The sequence below is a fragment of the Aulonocara stuartgranti genome (genome assembly GCF_965226115.1).
Source record: "Aulonocara stuartgranti genome assembly, chromosome: 12".
Lineage (NCBI taxonomy): Eukaryota > Metazoa > Chordata > Actinopteri > Cichliformes > Cichlidae > Aulonocara > Aulonocara stuartgranti.
Genome location: NC_138948.1, coordinates 14,750,903 through 14,776,104, shown reverse-complemented (window position 1 = coordinate 14,776,104; position 25,202 = coordinate 14,750,903). Strand labels below are relative to the sequence as shown.

At 40.1% G+C, this 25,202-nt stretch overlaps 1 protein-coding gene across 1 annotated transcript in view; it reads left to right on the top strand.

Annotated features, from left to right (window-relative positions):
- The window catches only part of ipo11 (importin 11), a 128,974-nt gene continuing 103,772 nt past the window's right edge, over positions 1–25,202 (top strand). The window contains exons 1-5 of the mRNA XM_082553246.1: positions 1–137; positions 8,345–8,494; positions 15,305–15,405; positions 22,392–22,464; positions 23,701–23,904. Of these exons, the coding sequence (XP_082409372.1) occupies positions 8,357–8,494; positions 15,305–15,405; positions 22,392–22,464; positions 23,701–23,904 (516 nt within the window). The 5' untranslated portion in view covers positions 1–137; positions 8,345–8,356. The remainder of the gene's footprint in view (positions 138–8,344; positions 8,495–15,304; positions 15,406–22,391; positions 22,465–23,700; positions 23,905–25,202) is intronic.

Here is a 25,202-nt window from a genome sequence, read left to right as displayed (position 1 = left end):
CATCAACACGCGCCTGCTGTTCTCCCCGCGCCATTCCTACAAGCGTGTGTTTCCACCTCTCATTACATTACCACTGGCAGCGCTTTAGCAGCCACTGTTACAAGCACAGATTCTGTTTTCTACTGCTTTTCTTTTAGGTGAGTCCAGCTTCATATGTCTTTGTAGAAATATTTAATTGGTTGCCAGGACAAATACTACTGACGGACGTTGGTTTGGATAGAATAAGTTCAAGCTTGCTAGCTAGTCAGCCTAAAGTTAGCTTTGGTGTTTTGGGGTATATGCACGATTATGAACTCTGCCCACCCCGGTTCTTTAGTGAGTGAGCGGTATTTTGATTATAGATGACGCGCACTGGGGCAAGACTACAGCAAGTTGGACTATATAATCCTACAGCAGTAGTAAAAGGCAAATGTGAATCACATTAGTTTAAAAATTCTGCCCCACTATTACCCCACGCCACTGAGCTTGTTTTGGTTCCTTCTGTGCTTCAGAAACAAACTAACCCACTGCGTAGACATGCTAGCGACTGCGTGTGTACAATCATAACAAATCCTTGCTTTGACTAAAGGCCTGTAGACACATATAGCTATATATAGTGTAAAATGTCCAGGCGTGTGTTACCGTAGCTTTAGTTGGAGGTAAATCAGTAAATGTACCGATAGCCCCTGCAGTTGCCACCCTAGCTTTCTTGTCAACCGAGCCAACATTTGACAGCAAGCTAGTGTTAGCGACAGAAGCTACGGCAAGTGCAAAACAACATTTAGCTGCCTACCGCTGGATTAGCCTCATGTGTTGGCAAACTTACGCGTGGGTGATATAACCCCCAAATCATATCACGATATTCAGGTAGTAGCATTTCATGTATGTAAATTAAGGGGTATTTTCTATCATTTTCCAATTAGCTGTTGTCAAGAGTGATTACTGAAAGAAGGTGCCAGCAGCCTTAAATCCAGTGACACAGCATATGATTTAAAGTATAAAATAACACTTTAGCTTAACAGTAAATAAAGTATCTTAACCTTGTAACGCTTCAGAAACTGCACAGCATCGTCAGATAATAAAACTAGAAAATATTTTCTGCGTGGGATGATCTCTCCTGCGTTGAGCTTTTTAACAGAATGCGAAACGCCCAGCTTTTCCACCGTGCAATTTTACGTCCATCTTTTGCTCTTCATGTGAACTAGTGAGGGCTACAACAGTGGTAATTGGAGTGATTTGTTTGAGTCACACATCATTAGGTGCTGGTATAATCTTCCTTTGTAGCTTGGCTGTACTCAGTGGCCTGTTTCTGTCTTAAGTGGCAAAACAAGTTTGTTTCTTCTATCTTCAGCGGGAACAGCTTTCTTTCCCTCTTTTGTGCTTTGTTGGAGATTATTGAAGTAGCTACCTTTTGAGCTACTAAATAGCAATTTGAGGTTGACACATTGGTCTTGCTCCTGCAGTCAGACTTGCCCCAGGTTTGTCTCATTACACTCACCAAGGACCGTGAATAGTTATGCAGATTTGGATTGTGGATGAACAAGTTTAAGGTTGTGACTCTTACAGTGGTAAAACAAAAAAAGCAGTATGTGATCAGAACAGAGCACATTCTCATACTGTATGTCACTGTAGGGAAAACAAAAAACTGTCTTAAGTGCTTTGTTTCTTTTTGGGCCGTGGTGTTTTTTTTTTCTGGTAAAAGTTAAAGCATGTGTCATGAAAAAGAATTTTGGTATATTACAGTGGTCTACTTACTACCACCATTTTAATGATGTCTTTAACTAAAATACCCACCAAGAGTAAGCTAGATAATCCTGAAACTATCTTGAGATTCAGTTTCCACTCCGGAAATTGCCACTGAAACCATATTTAAATCACTTTAAAATAGTTTAAAATGTTGCTCTGTAAACCTTCTTTGTATAAAACAGCCGTCCACGACAGTGAGATTATCAGTATATCAGTAGACAATGTCCTAGCAAACCAGGCAGCTCACACAGGTCAGTTTTCTAAATGGATGATATTTTATTACATTACAGAAAAGATAAGCACGACTTAAACTCATAATGCTACTGATTGAAGTCAATCTGCAGATTCTGTGTTATCAGAATTTGTTTCAGTAATGCTTTAATAATGTATTCCTCCTCACCAGAAATTTGTCCTATAACATCACTAACCATAGGAAAATAAGTTATTATATTAAAGCATATATTACCTAAATAAACATTTTTAATAGATGGTATTTAATAGGAACTGCCTGGCAAAATCACAATGCCGTCATTGTTCATCCAAAGTAGAGCTGGGCGATATGAGATTTTTTCATATCACGATATGTTTTTTTCATTTCAGTCGATAACGATATCTATCACGATATAAGCCAAATAACTATATTTGTAAGATTTAAATGTGCCGTTGCTCACAAGTAAAATGTGAAATAATCAGCAGCTTGTTTTGATTTAAATATTTATTTCTCATAATAAGTTCAACAGGGTAGATGTACTTAAGGAACATGAGACTTTTTCAGATAAATAAAGGCAAATATTGCAAACTACACAAAAGGCAGCCGCTAAAGCGTTTAAGTTTCAAAATAGAACAAACGAAACAGACTAAATTGTCAATTCCACTTAGAAACAAAATATTAATTCTAAAAATAAATCTTAGTTTGTTTTACAGAAGAACAGACAAAACTGACTAACTTTTGTCAGTATCAAATAAACTGAGAACTAAAAGGAAATTCTCAATCTCTCCTTGTTGTATAGCTGAGCTTTTCAAACAGTTTTAACAGTTACTTTAGTCTGACAAAAGCCGAATGACGAATTAGCGCTTCCAGTCAGAGACTGAGGCTACGTCCACACGTACACGGGTATTTTTGAAAACGGAGATTTTCCGTTTTCGTTTTAAAAAATAATCCCGTCCACACATAAAGGCAGAAATGAAGGAAAACGCTGCTATGAACATGCCAAAGAAGCAGGTGGCGCTAGATTCCTAACCGTGCAGAAATGTTGGCCAATCAGAAGTCTAGAAGCCTCGGTGGGAAAAAGTAAACAAAGCTGGGGCATAGAAGCAGAACCGAGTCGTATGTGTGGAGGGACAGTAACTGTGTGTATATGTAAGCATTTAAACACTGCAGAGAGTAGAATTAACAGTATTGTAGAAATTCATTTCACCGAAACAATAACGTGGCGCACAGTGTGACGCATGCACCAGTTTATTGTATTTCCAGACTTGCTTTCGGCACAATTTACAGTGCACGCTACTCTGTTTTTTGTCAGACTTGAAATAGCCGAAATACCTTCACACTACGGAACTTCTATGGCTCTTCCGTTCGACAATCTCTCCGGCATTGGAACCATCATCTGTTTTCTCTTCGGTCACGCTCGGTTGATTTTTCTAGTCGGCACACTCATTTCCTCCATTACGCGCTGGCTCCATTACCCGCTGGCTGCTTCCCAAACAAACACACGTGCAGCTTGGCACTTGTGCTGTACGTAACAAGTCACACGACGTGACGCTGCGGCTGTGATTGGTTCGGCTCTGGGCTACTTAATTTGGATTGGCTGACCTTTTTTTTTTTTTTTTTTTTTTTTTAATAGGACAAGAGCGGCGAGGTCTATCACGATAGCTTAATTTCTCTATCGAGTAAAAGTTATATCGCGATACATATCGTTATCGTTCTATCGCCCAGCTCTAATCCAAAGGCTTATTTCATTTGCCACTACATGCTCACTTAAAGCCCTTCCATTAGTACCTACTCAGGTCAGCTCAGCAGTGCTCGACATGGTTTTTTAGTACCTAAGGTAAACTTGGTGTATACCTTAGGTACTATGTGTGGGCTACCTTGGTAACCCCAAGTCCAACGGATGTAACCTTTTTGTATTTTAGTATAATTTTATTGTTTTGTTGTTAAATTTGACTGCAGAGAGCGGAACATCTTTATTTACCTTTTGATCAAACCTCAGCAGTATTGGTCTTGCATGGGGGAGGAGTTTGGGGACAGAGCCTGTCCTCCTGTGCTTTTCTCAGAGGGTTGAGTGTAACGTTATTAGCTGCTACTGCTGGAGCCAAGACTAGGCTCTCTGCCAAATCCGCCCTTCTATACAACATTTCAAAAACTGGATTTTATCCAAGTTTCAAATTTTTTCCCTCTGCTTTGCAAGCATTTCAGTGCTTGAATGCTCCACATAACACTCATTGTCATTTCGGTACCAGCTGAGTTTCTGTTGCTGCACCCTGTTTTTTATTTTTTTTAAAGCTTTTAGACTGGATTTAAACTCTACTAAACTTTAAACAAGAGAAGATTAAACCAAAAACACATTTTTCTTTTTTTGTATCATATTTTTTTATTTTATTTTACTGACTAATCACTATTTAACTTTAGTTTCTGCAGTAAACATACAGTACTGTCTAAAACTCTTGAACCAACCTTCATTTCTGTTGCTTCCAATGAGTCGGACTTTCTTAGTGTTTTTTTTTTTCCTTCATGGCCTTGAGTGATAGTTCCCCAGTATTGCTACAGGTCTGTCTGTCATGACCATTTTCAGAGGAGGGTATTTTTGTTGAACGACTTACTATGACCTATGAAGCATTCATGTCGAAAGAGGCACCCAATTAAAGGGATAAAGCAGTGTTATGTCTACATACAGTGGTGTGAAAATAATGTTTACCCTCTTCCTGATTCCCCTGTGTTTTGCATATTTGACACACTTGCATGTTTCAGATCATCAATTTTTTTTGTATTAGATGAAGATAACCCCAATGAATACAAAATCCAGTTTTTAAAAGATGATTTCACTGATTAAGGGAGGCAAGTTATCAAAATCTACCTGTTCCTGTAAAAAAGTAATTGCCCCTCCTGTTAGATCATGAATTAACTTTGACCACATTTTTTTGGAAAGCTGAGTTCAGTTTTACTAAACACACTCGGGCATTATTACTGGCAGACCTGCTGAATCAAGAAATCACTGAAATAGAATCTGTCTGACAAAGTGAAACAGGCTAAAAGAGCTCTAAAAGCAACACATCATGCCACGATCTGAAGAAACGCCTGTGAAACGAAGTCACTGAAATCTGTGAGGCGGAAAGGGTTACATATAGCCATTTGTAAGGCTTTGGGACTCAATTGAACCAAAGTGAGAGCCATTATACACAAATGGAGAAAACTTGGAACAGTGGTGAAGCTTCCCAGGAGTGACCGGCCTACCACAATTACTCCAAGAGCACATCGACGTCTCATCTAGGAGCTCACAAAGTACCCAGAACAACATTAAAGAACCGCAGGCTTCACATGTCTCAGTCAAGGTCAGAGTTCATGATTCAAAGAAAGTGACTGGTAGAGCAGGGCGATATAACCAAAAATATTTCTCACGATATAGATTTGAAAATTTGCGATAACGATATAACTGACGATATAATTGACACTAGAGAAAATACTTTACAACTCCACAATTTTATTAGTGCAAAAAAAACCCCATCAATGTATTTTCACTTAAACAAGCAGCTGTTTTTTTACATTAAAGTTATATAAAAACTTAACAGTGCAAATTCCTTGCTGACAGTTTAACCAAAAGGCATTTCCAGTGGAAATTGGCCGACATATCCTCAGCATAACCATGTATAATATCCACAAAACTTAAAAAGAGGCTATACACACACAATACGGTAATATTTTGTTGAAGCACAGTACGTATCACTCCGCGAGGCTCCTGCCTACGATAGCCGTAATGCCCCGACAATCCATCAAGCGGTGTGGGTTCGTAGCTTAGCAAAGTCGTACTAAAACATTTGACAGATTTTCGAGCGCCGTGTACGACATAAAATCGTTTCGAGGTCAGTAAACGCAACCAGAATTCATACATAAGGCACATGGGATTATAAGGGGCACGATTTTCAGAAAAATCAAAGGTTTGATTTTAAGTGTGCCGTATTTACCAAACAACACGGTAATAACGACGGTCCGCTGGCATGCTCTACCAAAAATAGTGCTTTGTTGTGTATCTGACGGACGAAAGCTAAACCAGTTCCACACCACTGTCGTTGCACCATTTTTACAAACCAATTCTGGTTCATCCGTTTCATTCAACGATCCGCTTTCGTCTCTGTGGACTGATGAGACAAATGTTGAACTTTTTGGAAGGTGTCTGTCCCATTACATCTGGCATAAAAGAAACAGATTTTCAGAAAAGGAAAATCGCACCAAAAGTAAAATATGGTGCTGGTAGTGTAGTGGTCTGGGGCTGTTTTATTGCCTCAGGACCTGGAAGACTTGCTGAATTCTGCTGTCTACCAAAACATCCTTAAGTAGAATATCCGGCCATCTGTTTCTGACCTCAACTTGAATATTGAATAAAAAGGCAGTTCATGCTTGAAAATCTTACAATGGGGTTGAGATGAGCCAAAATTCCTCTCTGTAAAAGACTCATTGCACTTGTTGCTGGTAAGAGTGGCCCAGCCATTATTAGGTTTAGGGGGCAATCAGTTTTTCACACAGGGCCATATAAGTTTGGATTTTTTTCTCTCCCCGTAATAATAAACACCTTCATTTAGAAACTGCTTTTTGTGTCTAATATTTAAATTTGTTTGATGATCTAAACATTTAAGTGAAACAAACATACAAAAATTAGCAAATAGTATTAATAGAAGGGTGACTGTCAAGACGCCATACTTAAGGAAAGAAAATAGAAATAAAAATATGACGTAAGTTACAGATGTCAAAACAAGGGATTTTTATTGGACTGAATTATTGGATTCTTTGGAGTGAAATCCTTTTTTGCCATTTCTGATTCAGTTTGCATGGAGATGGTCAGGAAAGCGTTGTCAACAGTCACAAGAGTGGAATGTGAGTTGGAAATGGAAGTGTAGAAGTACCCCTCCCTGTAAATAAAAGGAGAATCTTATTTGTCAAGTGCTTTGTGAAAAATAAGTGAATATTATAATCAGTTGGCTCTGCAGAATGAGCCTTTCATCCTGCAGATGAACTTCGAATTCCACCGTCTTAGACTGCAGCTGGTGACAGTCCTTATTCTGGTCTGCAGGCTCAGTAAACTCACTGTAGCGGCACTTGAATCAGTAGTCACTTTCTGCAGTTTCCAGTTGGAGTGACCCTCCAGTTCGCAGCAGTTCTGCTTCCACTCTCAGAGAAAGCAGAAACCACATTGCCACAATAACAACCTGGAGACTGATCGCAGATAGCATCATTTACACAGGCAAATAAGGGGGGGAATAAGCTCGAATTACTTAAAGTATACTTGGTAACTCTTATTATGTCTGGGTGGCCCACCAAGGTAAAGTTTATCTGTGAGGAAACGCTTATCAATTTGTAGGTGAATGTTTATCTTAAATCAAGATAACTGTGCTCACAAAGTCGACCTTCATTAATGTCTTTAAGAATTGACTGGTACTAGTCTTACTATAATCAAAATTAATAATGGTAATGTATAATGCATGGACTGTGCACTACAATAATTATACTTTGTAATGTGAAAATTGCACCGGCCGCAATGCTCCTGATGCATTCTTAATGCACATGTAGTTACAGACGCACACAGTGTTTTGTGGTGCAGGATATTTACTTTTGGACTGTAGATGGCAGTCTTGTTGTTCCCTATGCTGTTTTTCTAACCTAGTCATGAAAAGTCAGCCACCATACTACTAATGATTTCACGGATGGCACTTAGTAGTATGGTGCCAATTTAATATGACTGGTTTGTTAAAAGGATTATTTAAAAACGTTTTTAATGTAATGTATTTGGAATAACACTAATAAATGTATTTTTTTATTCATATTGTAAATGGCTCATTTTGTTTTGTACTGAGGAGAGTGTTTTAAAAAAAGGGAAACAAAATCTGTTAATCCCTTCATGAAAGGTTGAGCTCATAATGAAGGATTCATGTTATCAGTGTAGGCCTGGTTAGGCAACAGTTCATTATTCAGACTGTGAAAGTGACTCGGGTACTTCCTTTGAGACTGAAAAACACCTTTGGACGTGTGAAGCTGGGGTGCTTGAATTCTATCTGGGACAGAACAGCTCTTTGTACAGCCGAGATGACTGTCAGTGTTTCTATTAGGTGCGCTTCTCTTTATTCGGATGGGTTTGTTTCTTTCCCAGTCAGTTTGACAGTGATTTCAGCACTGCTTGATCTATAATAAAAATAAGATGGAAAAAGATGCAGCCACAGACAAAGCAACAGAAATTCCTTGTACTGACATTTTTTTTTGTAGATGTAATTTGACTGCATCAGCTTTAGCTACACTGAAACAATTTTGAAAGGTTTTACTCCCAGCTCAACCAGAGCTTTTCACGGACAGAAAAAATAAATTCTGCTTTCTGTCTGTCTTTCCTTCTCTCCCTCCCCTTTTGTTTTCCTTCAGATATATCCAGCTATGGATATGGACAGTGCCAGTTCAGTGGTGCTGCAGGCCTTAACCCAAGCTACCAGTCAGGACACAGCTGTGCTCAAGCCTGCGGAGGAGCAGCTCCGGCAGTGGGAGACCCAGCCAGGCTTCTACTCAGTCCTTCTGGTGAGGCCATGATATCAAAGAAGAGAAATAAAGTCTACATCAAAACCACTAAAACTAATAAAGATCTTAATAGGGTATTTTGCTGAAAGTTAGATGCCACCGGGTTTAATTTATCTGCTGAAACGTATCATTTTAGGGCTTCTTTGTTTTCAGATGGATGGAAATATTTCTCTCGGCATTAGAACAGGACACTGAGGAGTAAGATATTTTCTGTTTTAACAGTCTGTCCAGTCACCTTCACACGAAAGTAACTAACAAGTTTTTTTTCTTTTTTAACCACATCAACTGTCAATATGCAAAAGCATGTGTGGTGACAAAGCTGGTAAACAATGCCCTGACCGGCACCTACCACTTGGTGTCTTTTCACCACAAAGCCCTTGTGGATCCACAGTGGATCCTCACACATTTTTGTTTGCTGTCTAAACCATACAATACAATACAATGAGATGGATTTCACTTTCATCTCTCTCTGCATTTTGTAAATAAATTGGCTCAGGTTGTGTTCTGCAAGGGTAAGCTCGAATGATTATTACATTCATGGAACAGTTTATTATTTTCCTTTATATTTGCCAATAATACACTGTAGATTTGTGAGACAACACTGCATGCGATTTCCTTTTCACGTTGGAAGTCTCTCCGAAAATTCCTTTTGAAACTACTTCTCCACGATGTGAAATATAGTGAAACTAACGATAGCCTTTGTTTTCTGTCTCCTCTCGTAGTCCTGTTGCGTCTTAGACACGGGATATGTTACATTCCGGGTTTTACAGTGACATGATCTTATTATTCAAACATTGATGATATTTGTTGATGTTACAACAGTTACTGAATGAGCCATGCTTCTTGCACAATGAGTACTATGGGTGAGGTCTAACAGTACATCACGTAATATTAGATGCATTAGGTTAGACTTCCTCTTTTAACCGTATTAGAATAAAACATTTTCACAGCTACTTAGGGTGTCATCTTGCAAATTATCTATCTAGTTATGCTAATGCATCCATGCACACTTTAGTAACCTTTAGTAAGTCACAGCAATTAGTAATGTGTAAGTTTGTAAAGACAGCTTTGTGAGGTGAGGTACACAAAGTAATTTGATGTTAGCTTCTGATTATTCCGGTCTTTATTTTGGGGTGGGTTTTTTTTTTTTTTTAAAGGCAGTAAATGTAGTTACCACTGTTGTGCTATGTGACTAAAGATGCTGAGCTCTCTCTCTTTGGAGAAGCATAAGGATGGATCCCTCCGGATGATGATGCTGCAGGTATTGAATCAGTGCTGCAGTATTAAATTGATGATGACCCTGATGAAGGCTACAAGCGGAAACGTGCTGCTTAAGCAATAAAGGTCTTCTGTATACTCAGTATTGGGAAGGTTACTTTTAAAATGTATTCCATTACAGATTACAGAATACATGCCCCAAAATGTATTTTGTAACATATTCCGTTACATTACTCAATGAGCGTAATGTATTCTGAATACTTTGGATTACTTAATGTATTATCATGCTTTTTACAACTACATGAAAGTACTATTGTGTGATTTTTATTACTATTACTGAAGGCTACTCGCCATTAGGGCTGCCACAAACGATTATTTTGATAGTCGACTAGTCACCGATTATTTTTGCGATTAGTTGACTAATCAGATCATGCATCCATTGGACGTACAGCTTATTGCACCAGCATGCATCTGCTCTTATATAACTATCATTAGCTCTGGGAAGACACAAAGGACGACTGTTTGCCTTTCCTGGACTGCGCTGTGCACATTGAAGAGAACGGCAAACTCAACATCGAAGTTTACCGGAAGCCCACACACACGGACCAGTACCTCCTCTTTGACTCCCATCACCCTTTGGAACACAAACTTGGAGTAATTAGGACCCTACACCACCGGGCAGAACATGTTCCCTCTAAGCCTGAAGGAAAAAAAGAAGGAACACACACATGTAAAGGAAGCACTCGTGCGGCTATCCTAAATGGGCGTTCTTAAAGTCAGCAAAGAGGCACAGAAAAGAAGACCAGACACCAGCGAGGGAGGATAAGAAGGACAGACGCAAAGGACAGACGCAACAACATTGTCATCCCCTATGTAGTCGGTGTATCAGAAAAACTCAGTTTTCTCCAAGCATGACATCCCGGTGCATTTCAGACCCAGCAACACGCTCAGACAAAAACTGGTTCACCCGAAAGACAAAACGCCAAAACACAAACTTAACAATGTGGTGTATGCTGTACAGTGCAGCGAGGAATGCTCAGACCTCTACATTGGAGAGACCAAACAGCCACTTCACAAGCGCATGGCACAACACAGAAGAGCCACCTCCACAGGACAAGACTCAGCAGTCCATCTTTCGAGGATGCCAATGTTCACATTTTGGACAGAGAGGACAGATGGTTTGAAAGAGGAGTCCACTGTGAGCGACCATCTTTGAACAGAGGCGGGGGTTTACGACACCAACTCTCTGCCATCTATAATCCAGTTTTGAGATCCCTTCCCAGACGCCTTAACGCCCACTCACATCCTGGGCCATCTGACCTCAGGAATTCGCATGATAAGGTGGGGCCAGGTTTCACAATGAACACACCCGAAACTCTGGCTGATTGGGACCCACACCCAGTTTCACACCTTGGCTCAGGCGATTAGAGGATCATCAGGGGGTCCTTTTGTCCCTCTGTGGGGGGTTACTCCTACTAGGTTATATCTGGGACTCTCCACCATTTGACCTTAGAACTGAAGAAGCTTCTCGGATGAGAGGTGAAACGTCTTCAAGCAACTTAAAGAAGTCCAGACGCTTTTCTTTGCAAGCTCCTTTGACTAATAAGAGTAATATTAAAACTAACCAGCTGCCGCCATTGTTGGAAACTGAGCTGGGCTGCGCTATGAATTCTGGGACAGAGCTACTTCTTCTTCTTCGGGGTTTAATGGCAGCTGGCATCCTTGTACATGCAGTGCTGCCATCTTCTGATTCAGTCCATTATTACACTCTTAAATCCTACTACTTATTCCTGCGTCTTTTGGGATCTTACAAAGCGTCAAACGACGCGTCGACTATTAAATTAGTCATCGACGATTTTAACAGTCGACGTAATAGTGACTAGTCGACTAATCGTAGCAGCCCTACTCGCCATACCAATACCAACTAGATTTTTAAATTGTAATATATAATGAGTAACAGTAGGTTGACATTAGGTAAGGCTGCACTTTTTGCAGCGATCTCGTACGGAAAACTATTCCGCGCGTATATAAAACAGGTCCGTGGCTCCGAACCGCAGTAAAGGAACCTCTGACTAATACGTCGGGTTCCGTGTCGGGCTCCGTGTCGGGCTCATAGCCAAAAACTAGCCTTACTTTGTTGTTTGGGTCAAGTTTGCTAGTGAGAGACAGAGAGAGGCGTTGAAAGGCTGCTCCACCAGAACTTATTGTTTTGGAGGAAAACACGAACACAGAGTACAGTCGAGTCTTAAGAACTTACTTAGAACTGGGCTATACTGCCCATGAGGCTACATTCTTTAGGGCTATGCCTGTAACACTCTGCCTATTGCTTTCATATTAAATCACTTTTTGTACAATAATTTTTAATTATGCGGGCCGCAAGTGGGGGTAACATGGGCCGCGAGATTGAGACACAGGCATTAGAGCCTCTTAATATGTGTTTTGTTTGGGTTTCCGCCGGCGTAGAATTACCAAAAATAGAGAGGGGACAGCCTAACATAGGAAACAGGAAAAGACCGCCATGTAATCCTTTTAATTCAACAAAGTAACTGTATTCTGAATACCACCTTTTTAAACGGTAACTGTAATGGAATACTGTTACTCATATTTTGTATTTTAAATACGTAATGGCGGTACATGTATTCCGTTACTCCCCAACACTGTGTATACTACAGGTGTTGCTGGATCTTCCATCTCTTTAGTAACCAGTTAGCTCAGGAAAATAACTTTTAGATTTACCGGTACAGCACTTAAACTGATGCAACTAATGTAGATACCTAATCAGCAAATTATATTACAGCAAGTCAGCGCAATTAGGCATGTAGACATGACCAAGATGACCTGCTGAAGTTCAAACTCAATGTCAAAACGGGAAAAAATGTGATTTCAAGTGACTTAGCTTGGCATGGTTGTTGGTGCTAGACAGCCTAATATTTCAGAAACTTTGTAATATCCACTGAACAGCCGCTCTCTGGACAAAAATGCGTTGTTGCTGCCAGAGGTCAGGGGAGATGGCTTCACTGCTTCAAGCTAATAGGAAGACCACAATAGCTCCACTTGTTACAATCAAGGTATGCAGAAGAGTATCTGAACACCCAATATGAAGGTGACACACTTGCCAGCTAAGAATAGGAACCTACAGTTCACACGACATCACCAAAATTGACAATAAAAGGTTGCCCCATACTTTGGGCCCCTTAGTACCAATTGAGCATTGTTTAAACACCCGAGCCTACCTGAGTAATGTGGTTGCCCATCTCCATCTCTTTTTGACCACACTTTTTTGTGTAAAGGCTGTTTTCGTTCTCATTTTCTGATTGCTGCTTCCAGTAGGAGTAATGCACTCAAATTCACAAAGATCCAAAGATTTCTTTTGATATAGCACTGTACTTCAGAGGCCTTCAAAGTCTTGAGATCGTAATCCAACATAGCACCTGTTGGGTGTGGTGAAATGGGAGAGTCACATTGATGTACAGCCAACAAATCTGGTGCAACTGTGTGATACTATTGTGTCTGAGGAATGGGGTCATGTTGTTGAAGCTGTGCCACAAAGAATTTAGGCAGTTCTGAAGTTTTTTGGTTTTTCCCAAATGCTTTTTCAACAAAACAAGGGATGTTTTAATGCTTGAAGCTTGTAAAATCAAGTTAAAACTGAAGGTTATCTTAAAAAACAGTATAAAAACTTGAGGAAAAAATATGATACTAAAAACAAAAGAAATCAGATTAAATCAGACTTGAGAAATAGTTGTTGGTGCTTACATATAAGAAGATGGATATACAAAGTTATCAGAGCGTATAGTGTATAAGTATTGAAAAATTGAAGAGAGAGCCACACAGTATAGAACAAACCTGGCAGAGGAAGGAAGCAAAAGATTTGAAGGACTCTAGAAAGAAAACTAGTGAAAGCTGTGTCTAAAGACCCCAGAACAAGTGCCAAGACATTAGTGGATGACTAGCAAAGTGTCAAAGAAGACGATCCTGCACAGAAATGGACAAAGAAAGGTTTGCAACCTTGCAGGAAACGTGTGAGACTTGTTTAAAGCTACAACAAGTCACAGCGGGCTGTTACCCAGAAAAAAAGGATACACAATACACAATTGTCTATTAGTAACAGGGAGGCTAATAGTAATAGTTGACCCTGGTAGTTTTTGTAAAATAATAACAAGCTGGTTTTTTGCATATCTCATATGTATAGGACCAACTACGAGATTTCCCTGAGGTTAGTTAGGACATAGAGAGATGGCGAGGCACAAAGTGAAAGTTCCTCCTACATGGAGGTTTTTTTTTTTATTTTTTATTTTAGTTTGTTTGTTTTAAATTCCCACCTAACATTATTGCTGTTCAGGGCATTCTCCAACAAGCCTGACTGAGTGAGCTGAGCAACTAACGATGTGTGAGACAGTTCTGTGAGCCTGTCTCTTCCTGGATGCAGTTCAGACTTGTGCCATTTTAAAAGTGATAAGTGAATGCTAGCAGAGCCAGCCAAATAAGATTGTAACTTTTATGGAAAGGAAATAAATGTTGCTCATGAAACTGATGCATTCAGATGGCCTCAGATTAATGGAGGAGAATGCACATCAGAATGTGACATTTGTTTCTCTCCTTTAATGGCCCATCATATTTGCAAGTGTAGGATGGCCAAGATGTTAACTTTGACCTTACATTGCAAAAATGTAAAACACATTTTTTTTCCCCCGTGTGAACTTTTAGACAGGTACAAACTGTAGCATAATTGGTGGGGACATACAATCACAAGGTGATTTATTATTACATTTGTAATACTGAAAATCACCACAAACTTTTTCTTTAACTCACTTTAAAAGCGTGTGTGCTTTGATGTTTTGTGGAATTGGGGGTGGGGTCATATTGCTAGACCCCATCTCAAAAATCCCATCTTGGGTCATCCTTAGCTTTGAGTTCAGTGTTATCTCTGGAGTCACAGATGATTTAAATTTTCACGAGATGTTCCTGATACCACGGTCCCTGGCAATTACGCCATGGTGTGCTGTGTGCGCGCTGTCTCATCTCATTTAGTATGATAGCGGTCTCTTAATCTCTCACCTCAGAGATGGTACAGAAGGTGTCAGTAAATAAAGAGCAAGGGAACCAAAGCAGCTGAATTACTGTTTCAGAGAGGAATCTGATGAGGATTTTGTTTCTTTCTTAACTTGCATAGTCAAATAAAAAAAACAGATGGATATTTTAGGTTTGCATTAAAGCAAAAGTAAAAGTTATGCTTTTTGAAAAATCACGTTGTCATTTTATCTCCCAAACTTGAAAGGACTAAGTTTCCAATCTTTGATGTTACTGTTCTCTCTTTATGGAGCCTCTGCCTTTGCCGTGTAAGGAAGAATTACTTTACACAGCAGTATTTTCTGTGGTTACGTTTTAAATCTCAGTGATTTTGGCATTTATGATAAGTAAAGCTGCATTAGTTTGGTCACTTGAGACATATTGTAACATAAAGTCAGTGTGACCTGGATTTTAACGGTGCTGTATCTTAAAGGGCTTGTAGCCATCAGAGTACTGTGTAGTCCTACTCATTTGAGCTAACAAGGCACTGTGAGCTGAGCTGATTATGTTTCTTTCCCACAGAATATCTTCAATAACCACATGCTGGATGTGAATGTCAGGTGGCTTGCGGTTCTGTACTTCAAAAATGGCATCGACAGATACTGGAGGAGAGTTGCACCTCAGTAAGTGCTTGCTTGTGTCACGTTCTCTGCTGCTAATCAGCCTCTCTATTCTGCCTTTCCATTTTAGACCTTTTCTTTTCTCTCCTGCAGCTCATCGTTTCCTTTCTTGTCTCTTCCACTCCTGAAGCATGTCTATTCATCGGTCTTAATCTCTTTGCCTGATTTTGAGGCTTTATTTTCAAATCTTTTTGTTTCATATTTGCAGTTGCAATTTTCTGTTTTGTCACAGCCTCCATGTCCTCCATTTTCCCATTGTCTTTCCTTCACTAGTTTTAGCTTACATCTGCATTTCTCTCTCCATCACTTCTCACAGCTGCCATTTTCCCCCTTTTTTACCTTCTGTCCTGATTATTCATATCATTGTGATTTGATTTTATGCTCGGTTTATTCTTTTGTGTCTCTTTTGTCTGGTGTAAGATCGGATTTTAGTAGTCAAAACCTACAAATTTTCTTCGGGTACCTGACTAGCTGGCTTTTGTAAGGTTTGAATGGACGTTTGCTGTTAAACTCACAGGAGAGGAGCTGATCGGTTCTGCCTAAGCACTTGTGGCCACTCTTTGACTGCTTCGCATTGTTGCAGTTCATTTCTGTTGTTGTTGTAAGTTTGGTAAGTTTTCTGCTCTTACCAAAGTTGAGTCACTCTTGTCAGTAGTTCTGTAAACTAAATTTTACTTGGAGTGCTGTGGTCCGTGGATTATTGATGCGATTACTTTTGGACAATGCCATTTACCCAGAGGTTGGATAGTGTGTGACTCAGCACAGTTCATGTGGTGTCAGTGTATGAAGTGTAGGCAACATGACATAACATTTTTGTTACAGCAGCTTACAGTAATAGACTTTAACTGAATTAATTTAAAAATTGTTTAAAAAAAAATTAATCTGTGAGTGTGTTGCCAGATTTAGTTAACTTGAGGTTTTGAAATACTTTGTCCAGGTACATTTACAATAGTTATTGTTTCTAAGTCATTAGCAAAGCCACATTTTTGCGTCAGTCCTTTAAATAAGCAATTATTGAACAGCAAGCCTTGGATTTTTGTCTCACTTTCTGAAGGGACTTTTAGTTACAGTACTGGGTAGAGTAGTAGATGATGATAAATAGTTTTAACAAGTCATTGTTAAAAAAGCTAATGCCCATTTCCATCCAAAATGGTGTTACTAGATACCATTACAGGCCGCACCAACTCGGCTCTGTGTCCTGGCTCATTTTAGCACGACTGTGCCACTTGGAGCTAATAGTGCCGTCATCAGTGTTAATGTAACACATGTGCTGCTGCTGTGACAAGCCCAGAAATTCTCCTATGAAAAAGGTCAACTTCCTTTTTAATGGACTTAATGAAAAAGCCTAAATTAAGATGGTACAAATGTAAAAGGTAAAGCAGCTTTACAATCAAATAATAATCAAATATTAAAACTACAGAGATGAATACAGTTAAAAATATGACATTAATGGATAATACAGTAATTTACCTGTTTACAGTTTCCCGCTCTGATCAACAGATGTTCCAGTGACTTCAAATTACAACATAAAAACTTAAAGCTGAAGAATTCTTACTTAACCTAATGTTAAACTGATAAATCTATTTGTTACATTTATGCCATCCCTGGTGTACTGTCAGCTTTGGGAAAACCGCTGACCTCGATGCAACCAGAACCAACATTGTACAAACGAAAAGGACATTTATGCAGAACCGGGTGATTTACATTTTTAGTTGGAATTCGGTTGATTTAGCTTAATTGTTATGATGAGTTAATTTTATGGAGTTGTACTATAGTGTGCCCTAGTTTGGCAAATGAATGAATAAATATTGTTAAAGTAGGATTTAAGTAATTTGCTTGTAAAACAATGGAAAGCTGGCCTATATTCTCCACTGTTGCTGAGGGAGTGACTCACTTGAGCAACCTGCAGTTCTTAGAGAGGTTTTTACACCAAATCTGCTTCTTGTTCTGCATTTATTCAAATGCATTTTTGAAAATACATCTCCCTGCAACATATTATGTGGCTGGAAACACCCACATAATAGCCAGAACAACCTAATAAAATTTGGAGTTGAGTGTTTCTCTTTCAGGAAATTTTCAGTCTGTGCATTGTGTTAAATCTTTTTGTGTCTCTCACTTGGTTGATATTTTCCACCCTCAAATCATCAGATTTTCTAGCTCCTTGCAGACTTACAAGGACAAAATGGGGCTCAGGAGCATACTTGCTTACGTTAATATATCTTTTAATCTTTCATCCTGTATTTCTTTAAAGCTTGCCTCACCCCCGTATTCCCAAAATATGTGTGTGTAGCAAATCTTGTATTACTAATTTGCAATCTCCCTGCAAGTAATTTGACTTCCACCCATCTCGCTTCTCTTTCTGCCACGGGTTACAGCATGAGTCACTCCTCACGGTTCTTCAAATCAGATGCTTTCAATGTGCCTAACTTCAGCAGCAGCTGAATTAGAACAGGGTAACTCATCATAAAACAACATATTTTCTTGCATATTCACACAAATTGTGACTATTTTGCGACCTCCAAAGTATATCTGGTTTGGAGGACAGCAGGTTTATTCAAAGTTTACTAATTAATTAATGCATTTCACAGGATCTTCACTTAATAATGTAGCACATTTAATTGATTTTAATAAATCCCTTACCAAGTTGGCTATTTTGTCATATTCATTATTGCCATAATATTAAAGTCTGTGATTTGCACGTCTAGAATCCAAATTGAGATAATAGGGGTCTCTTAGGATATGTGCTGCATTCAACAATGCCAGGGCGGCTGGCACTCGCTCCTCGTAATGCGACATGGTGGCTCAGTAGTTGGCATTCTTGCCTTCAGCTAGAAAATTCTGGGTTTAACACTTGGTCCTGTTTTATTGTGGATAATTTGAATGAATATTCCTGCACACTACAGTCTGATTACTGTGTCTAAGATCAAAATGAATTAAATAAATCTGCAACATGAGGTACATGAATAAAGACATTGTGCAAAAAAGTAACAGTTTATCTATATTAGGTCTACAATTAATGTGCAGTAGTATGCAAAAGTCTTGAGCCACTCCTCATTTCTTCATCTGCAGTGATTTATTGAAAGGTTCAAATATACATGGAAGTACAGTATGGAAGGTCAGTATTTGAGATGACCACCTTCTTCATCACAGTCTCTCCTCTTATGCAAGCTTTCTTATGACATCTTCAAGTAGTTTTAACGAATAGTTTTCAAGCTTCTTAAAGGACATTCAAAGCTCTTCTTTGGATCTTGGTTGCCTTTAGTTTCATTTACTATCAAGATGATCCCACACTGCTTAAATAATGTTGAGGTCCGGGCTCTGGGGATGCCAGTCAGTGACTTATTATTATTATTATTATTATTATTTTTTTCCTTTCTGCCTGTCCCGTTTGGCTCTTTTGCCATCAGAATTGTTGTCTAAAGGCAAAGAAAGATGCCCAACGGATTTACTTTACCAAATTGACCATCCCAGCCTTGCCGTAATGGTCCATTTGATTCACCTTTTATTGTTTATTTTATTTTCACTTACTGAATACGGGACAGACTTGACTGGGGGAAAGAAGGGGAGAAAGAAAGAGGGAAAGAGAAACAGCTGAGAAGAGGGACGGGGGAGAAGGGCAAAAGACAAAAACCAACAGAATGGGCAGGAAAAAAAATGCATATATCGATCACCTGCTGAGAAAGAAAAAAGAAAACAAGCAGAAGAGAACAAGAGTAATAGAATAAACAACATCACAATGATATATGGGAATATGACAGTAAATACTAAATATTAAACATTATTGTGCAGCACATAAGATCAACAGAACACAGTGTGCTTTGAGGTAGGAGCCAAAAAGGGTGTAGTTTGTGGGTGTGATCACCCGTGTGTACACCTGTGAGCATGGACGCGCTTGTTTTTTTTAAAAGGTTCCTTCATGTAATGATCTGCTAGAGGGTGTGGGGGGGGGCCACAGCCCCGTCCTCCAGGGCATGAAGCAGGTATGGAGGAGATCAAGACTCCAGACATCCAGAGGCCCCCAGAACACAAGAGACCAAGGAAGACCAACAGAGGGGCAGCCGCGCCACTGTCCCAGAAAGAGCTGAGGAGAGTCCCAGATGAGGGCTCACTCAGCAGCCGCGGAGCAGAAGCCAGGGGGAGTTGCAGTGACGCGCCTGTGAGCTCCGCCGGCAGCCAGCCGTGCCTGAGTGACCGAGCCCCAGGCCGAGAGGCCGGGGGCACCCCACCTCCGAAGTGGCCCGAGCGAGCCCCAGGCTCCAGGCCCCGATAAGCAGCCGCCAAGGAGTGAGCCGGTGTGTACCTGGACGCCCATCCCCGGACACAAAGAACCATCAACGCACCGATGTCTGAGGGAGTCCGCCACTGGCAGGGGAAGTGGTGGTGGGTGGAGATAGGCCTCCAAACCTTGGAGGGCCTGAGATGTCCCCAGAGAGGTGGCGCCTGACACCCAACCTGACATATAGACACAGACATACAGGCACACACAGATACAAACATCCATTCCCACCCTCATGCTCTCATATGCACTTACTCCACACTCAACCAACGTGGAGACAGACATAAAGAGACGCTGTACTAGAGCTGGGCGATAGAACGATAACGATATGTATCGCGATATAACTTTTACTCGATAGAGAAATTAAGCTATCGCGATAGACCTCGCCGCTCTTGTCCTCAAAAAAAAAAAAAAAAAAAAAGGTCAGCCAATCCAAATTAAGTAGCGCAGAGCCGAACCAATCACAGCCGCAGCGTCACGTCGCGTGACTTGTTACGTACAGCACAAGTGCCAAGCCGCACGTGTGTTTGTTTGGGAAGCAGCCAGCGGGTAATGGAGCCAGCGCATAATGGAGGAAATGAGTGTGCCGACTAGAAAAATCAACCGAGCGTGACCGAAGAGAAAACAGATAATGGTTCCAACGCCGGAGAGATTGTCGAACGGAAGAGCCATAGAAGTTCCGTAGTGTGAAGGTATTTCGGCTATTTCAAGTCTAACAAAAAACAGAGTAGCGTGCACTGTAAATTGTGCCGAAAGCAAGTCTGGAAATACAATAAACTGGTGCATGCGTCACACTGTGCGCCACGTTATTGTTTCGGTGAAATTAACTTCTACAATACTGTTACTGTTAATTCTACTCTCTGCAGTGTTTAAATGCTTACATATACACACAGTTACTGTCCCTCCACACATACGACTCGGTTCTGCTTCTATGCCCCAGCTTTGTTTACTTTTTCCCACCGAGGCTTCTAGACTTCTGATTGGCCAACATTTCTGCACGGTTAGGAATCTAGCGCCACCTGCTGCTTTGGCATGTTCATAGCAGCGTTTTCCTTCATTTCTGCCTTTATGTGTGGACGGGATTATTTTTTAAAACGAAAACGGAAAATCTCCGTTTTCAAAAATACCCGTGTACGTGTGGACGTAGCCTCAGTCTCTGACTGGAAGCGCTAATTCATCATTCGGCTTTTGTCAGACTAAAGTAACTGTTAAAAGTGTTTGAAAAGCTAAGCTATACAACAAGGAGAGATTGAGAATTTCCTTTTAGTTCTCAGTTTATTTGATATTGACAAAAGTTAGTCAGTTTTGTCTGTTCTTCTGTAACACAAACTAAGATTTATTTTTAGAATTAATATTTTGTTTCTAAGTGGAATTGACAATTTAGTCTGTTTCGTTTGTTCTATTTTGAAACTTAAACGCTTTAGCGGCTGCCTTTTGTGTAGTTTGCAATATTTGCCTTTATTTATCTGAAAAAGTCTCATGTTCCTTAAGTACATCTACCCTGTTGAACTTATTATGGGAAATAAATATTTAAATAAAAACAAGCTGCTGATTATTTCACATTTTACTTGTGAGCAACGGCACATTTAAATCTTACAAATATAGTTATTTGGCTTATATCGTGATAGATATCGTTATCGCCTGAAATGAAAAAAACATATCGTGATATGAAAAAATCTCATATCGCCCAGCTCTACGCTGTACACACGATCACACTCCCCAAGCGTACTCTACAAACCGGGTCTAGGTACCCTTGCCCCTGGAGGGGGGAACTGCACCCAGACCCAGGTGGTGTTACCCTTTTCCCTGCGGTGGGGGGAGGCAGACCGCCCTGACTCCGCAGCAGCAGGGAGGCCCCACACTGCAGACCGCAGTCGGACGGCCAACTCCTCCTCCTAGCCCCCCCGCTCCAGCAGGTCGCAGAGAATGGGGGTGAGAGAAGACTCCAAACCTCCCTCCACCCGCTCATTGTAGTGTTGATGCATGTGTGTTCTAAGGTGCATTTAAAACCCAGGAGGGCATGGAGCTACCTGCCAGAGAGCAGCAGGTAAGCGCAGTCCCTCCTGCTAGCCCTCAATGTCTACGTGTATTTAAAATTGAGAGGTGGGCAACGACGCCAGGGGTGGGGTGTACACCCTGATGGTACTTTGGATTCCGTGTATCGTGCCCACCCCCAAGATCCTATATGTATGTGTAATGAGAGTGTGAGTAATGTGAATGTCTAAGTTGTGGGATAAAATTGAGGCAGAGGCAGCCAGAAGGGGACGGGGGGGGGGGGGGTAGCCTCCTCTGCACCCTGGTGACATACCCCTATATCCAGGAATGTTTTTACTACATTGGCAGGGTGTTTGGGATCATTGTCATGTTGAAAAATGAAGGTGTTGCCAATCTGATGCTTTCCATATGGTACTGCATGATTCTTAAGAACATGACCATCAGATACTGTTCATGTGCAAGAACGTCTGGCTGCTTGGAAGTAAGAAATGAAAGGTGGTTTAAGGTTTTTGCGCAGTACTGTGAAAGCAAAATTACTGTGGGGCAAGATTGTTTTAAAGTAATACTGAAATACTGTACTCATTTATCTATAGACGCTTTCAAATGTGTCTGTTTTTCTATATTAAGTGCTGCCTTTGTCTTTTTGTCAGCTTTATTGTTTCATCTCTTTCGACCTCTCTACTTCCTCTGAACAGCTTTTTGATTGGTTTGTTCGCAGTGCATTATCAGAAGAGGAGAAGACGTCATTGCGTGCTGGTCTAATCACAAACTTCAACGAGCCTGTCAATCAGGTGAGCAGGGAAAATAAAGAGGGAGAGGGAAATAAACATGTTTGATCATTGTATACTGATGAATAAAACACTGATTTTGATTGAAGTGCTTTTATCAAAACCAGATAAGTTACAAAGGATCTGACTGACAGCATTAAGATTTTTTAGGCTGTCACAATGCGACTCCATAGAATGAGATTTGAAAGTGATGAAAGCTGCTAATTTTGCATACTGGGACTTAATTTGAAGTTTCTTGATAGACATTTTTTTGGGGGGCTGTGTGGGGAAGGTTACAACAAACAAATAATTCAGGAGTCAAGCAGCGTAATACATCTGTCCCAGGGGGTACGTGGAACTTGGCCCTAAATGATGGCCATCCATCTTGGTTTCTACAGGTTGTATGTCCCTGTGGGACAGCTCTCGAACATCAGGACTGATCGGGTCCATATGGCAAGCAATGAATACGATTTGGACACCATATGTCTCTCTAGTCACAGCCTCTCGTGGAGTCCAAATTTCATGAGGGTGCTTTATGCTTGTGCATGAGAGAGTGAGTGTAACTTGTGTACAAATTGACTTACTGATGCTTGTGAGGATGCAAGTTTAAATACTGAACTGTGTACTGCAAGACGTTCTGAGATAAATCTTTTATACAACCATAAGAACAAAAACTCACGCAAGGTTTTCACATTTAAAAAAAAAAAGAAAAAAAAGAAGCTATTTGGAGTGTGTTCAAATAATATAAAGAGTTTTGATTTTTATCATAAAATGTCCATTAAGTCTTGAGGTATAAAGTGTCTTTTTCATTTTGAGCTTGAAATTTATCTCGAAGTATTGAGTGTCTTACCGGCAGTTTGTGTTGGAGTAATGAGTAGACTTGAGCGATATTTGCTCAGCTGTTGGGCTCAGTGGAAAGCCAATTTAAAAAAAAAAAAATATGAGAAGTGAAGCTGTTACCAGATCATGTGATGCACATTGCAGATATAGCTCAGGCACAAGCACTCTATTTTAAAAATCAACTTAATCCATGCAACTGATTCCCTATCTGTCACCAGATGCATGTACTATGTACACTGTGTTGACTGTAAAAAGTTTGATATTCTGTGTCCTATTTGTTCGAGCTACTTATTTTTAAAAGAGAACTACGTAATAAAATTCCCATCAAGTTTGCTCCACCTTCTGCTGTGTTTATGCTTTGCCCCTGGTCAACTTCTCTTTCCTGCATGTATTTTTTATTTTTTATTTTTTTCTCAACAGATAGCAACCCAGATCGCAGTACTGATAGCCAAGGTGGCCCGTCTGGACTGCCCCAGGCAATGGCCAGAGCTCATCCCCATTCTGCTCGAGTCTGTGAAGGGTCAGGATGGCCTGCAGCAGCACAGAGCGCTGTTAACCTTCTATCATGTCACCAAAACTCTAGCATCCAAACGACTGGCGCAGGACAGGCGGCTTTTTCAGGATGTAAGTCCACAATATTAGCTGGTCCAGTGTTGATACAAAATTCTATTACAACCTTTTTGTTCTCCATTGCTTCTTATTCTTATTCTTAGTGTTTTTTAGCTGTGTTTTGCTCTTTATACATCAGTTGTATATACCTGAATAAAAGGTTATGTTAGGTAAACAGTGAAACTTTCTGGATTTTTATACGTTGCAGGTTGCAGACTCCTGCTCTCTGCAATATAACTTTTTTTCCTTTGTTGCTATTTTTTTCCTCCTTCAGAAGATTTTGAAAATGAATAGATGAATACTAAGATTATCCTGAGACTTTTTAGGTTTTGTCTCTACGAGATGCTGTTTAGCTTCTGTTAGAAGCATGTTAAATACAAGATTTATAGCAAAAATATTCCCTTGTCATACATGACTCAAGCATGGTTGACTTGTTTAGAAATGGTTATCAGCATTTCCGTGTCTTTGTTGATATTGCGTTGAGACAAATTAACTTTTGAGTAAGTATTTCTGGTGTTTCTGGTGAACACAGCGTACATTATACAATATTTTTCTTTCATGCTTGATTTAAATTTGAGTTAAAAAAAAAAAGGCCATTTGTGGAGAGAAAGATTTTAGAGGAATGAGATGATCAAGCAGAGGGAAGATGGAGACCAACAGAGGGTGAAAGGACATGAGAGCAGTGGCTGAGACCAAATAGTTGGATGCCAGGCAGAGGCGTCCTGTATGCCAAAATTTCTGCCCTTAGGCAACACAAGAAACAAAGGCAGCCTGAGCCCCCATTAAACAGCGCACTCATTTAATGATGCACTGATGACTTTGACACTGAATCTCCTCTCTTCCTCCTCTCCTCTTTTTTTCCTCTCCTCCTCCTCTCTTCTTCTAATAATCATGTGTATACTTTGTCATACAAACATTTTGCTTATGCTGTAATTATATTCTCGGATAGTAATTGGATAGTAATTCTAAGACTGGTAACGCTGCTGAAAGATTAAAAGTATCACTGTAGTGTTGGAGGGCCATTAGGGAGAGGACTAATTCAGAAATCGGGTTCGCCTTAGGACCTTACAGACCTATACTTAAAGGCACCTTAATAGTTTTTAATTTTTTTATGTTCTTTTTGATTCATGGGGTAGAAAATGCAAACGGCAAGGATGTACTAGTTTTTTTTACACAGATGTAGCACAACGAGGAATAAAAAGGGGGATAAGAAGGTAGACTACAATGCACCTGTCGACTGGAGTAGGTTGTTATATTTTTTGAATGTCTGTAACATTTGGAAACTGTGTATTGACGCTTTGATGCGATTTACC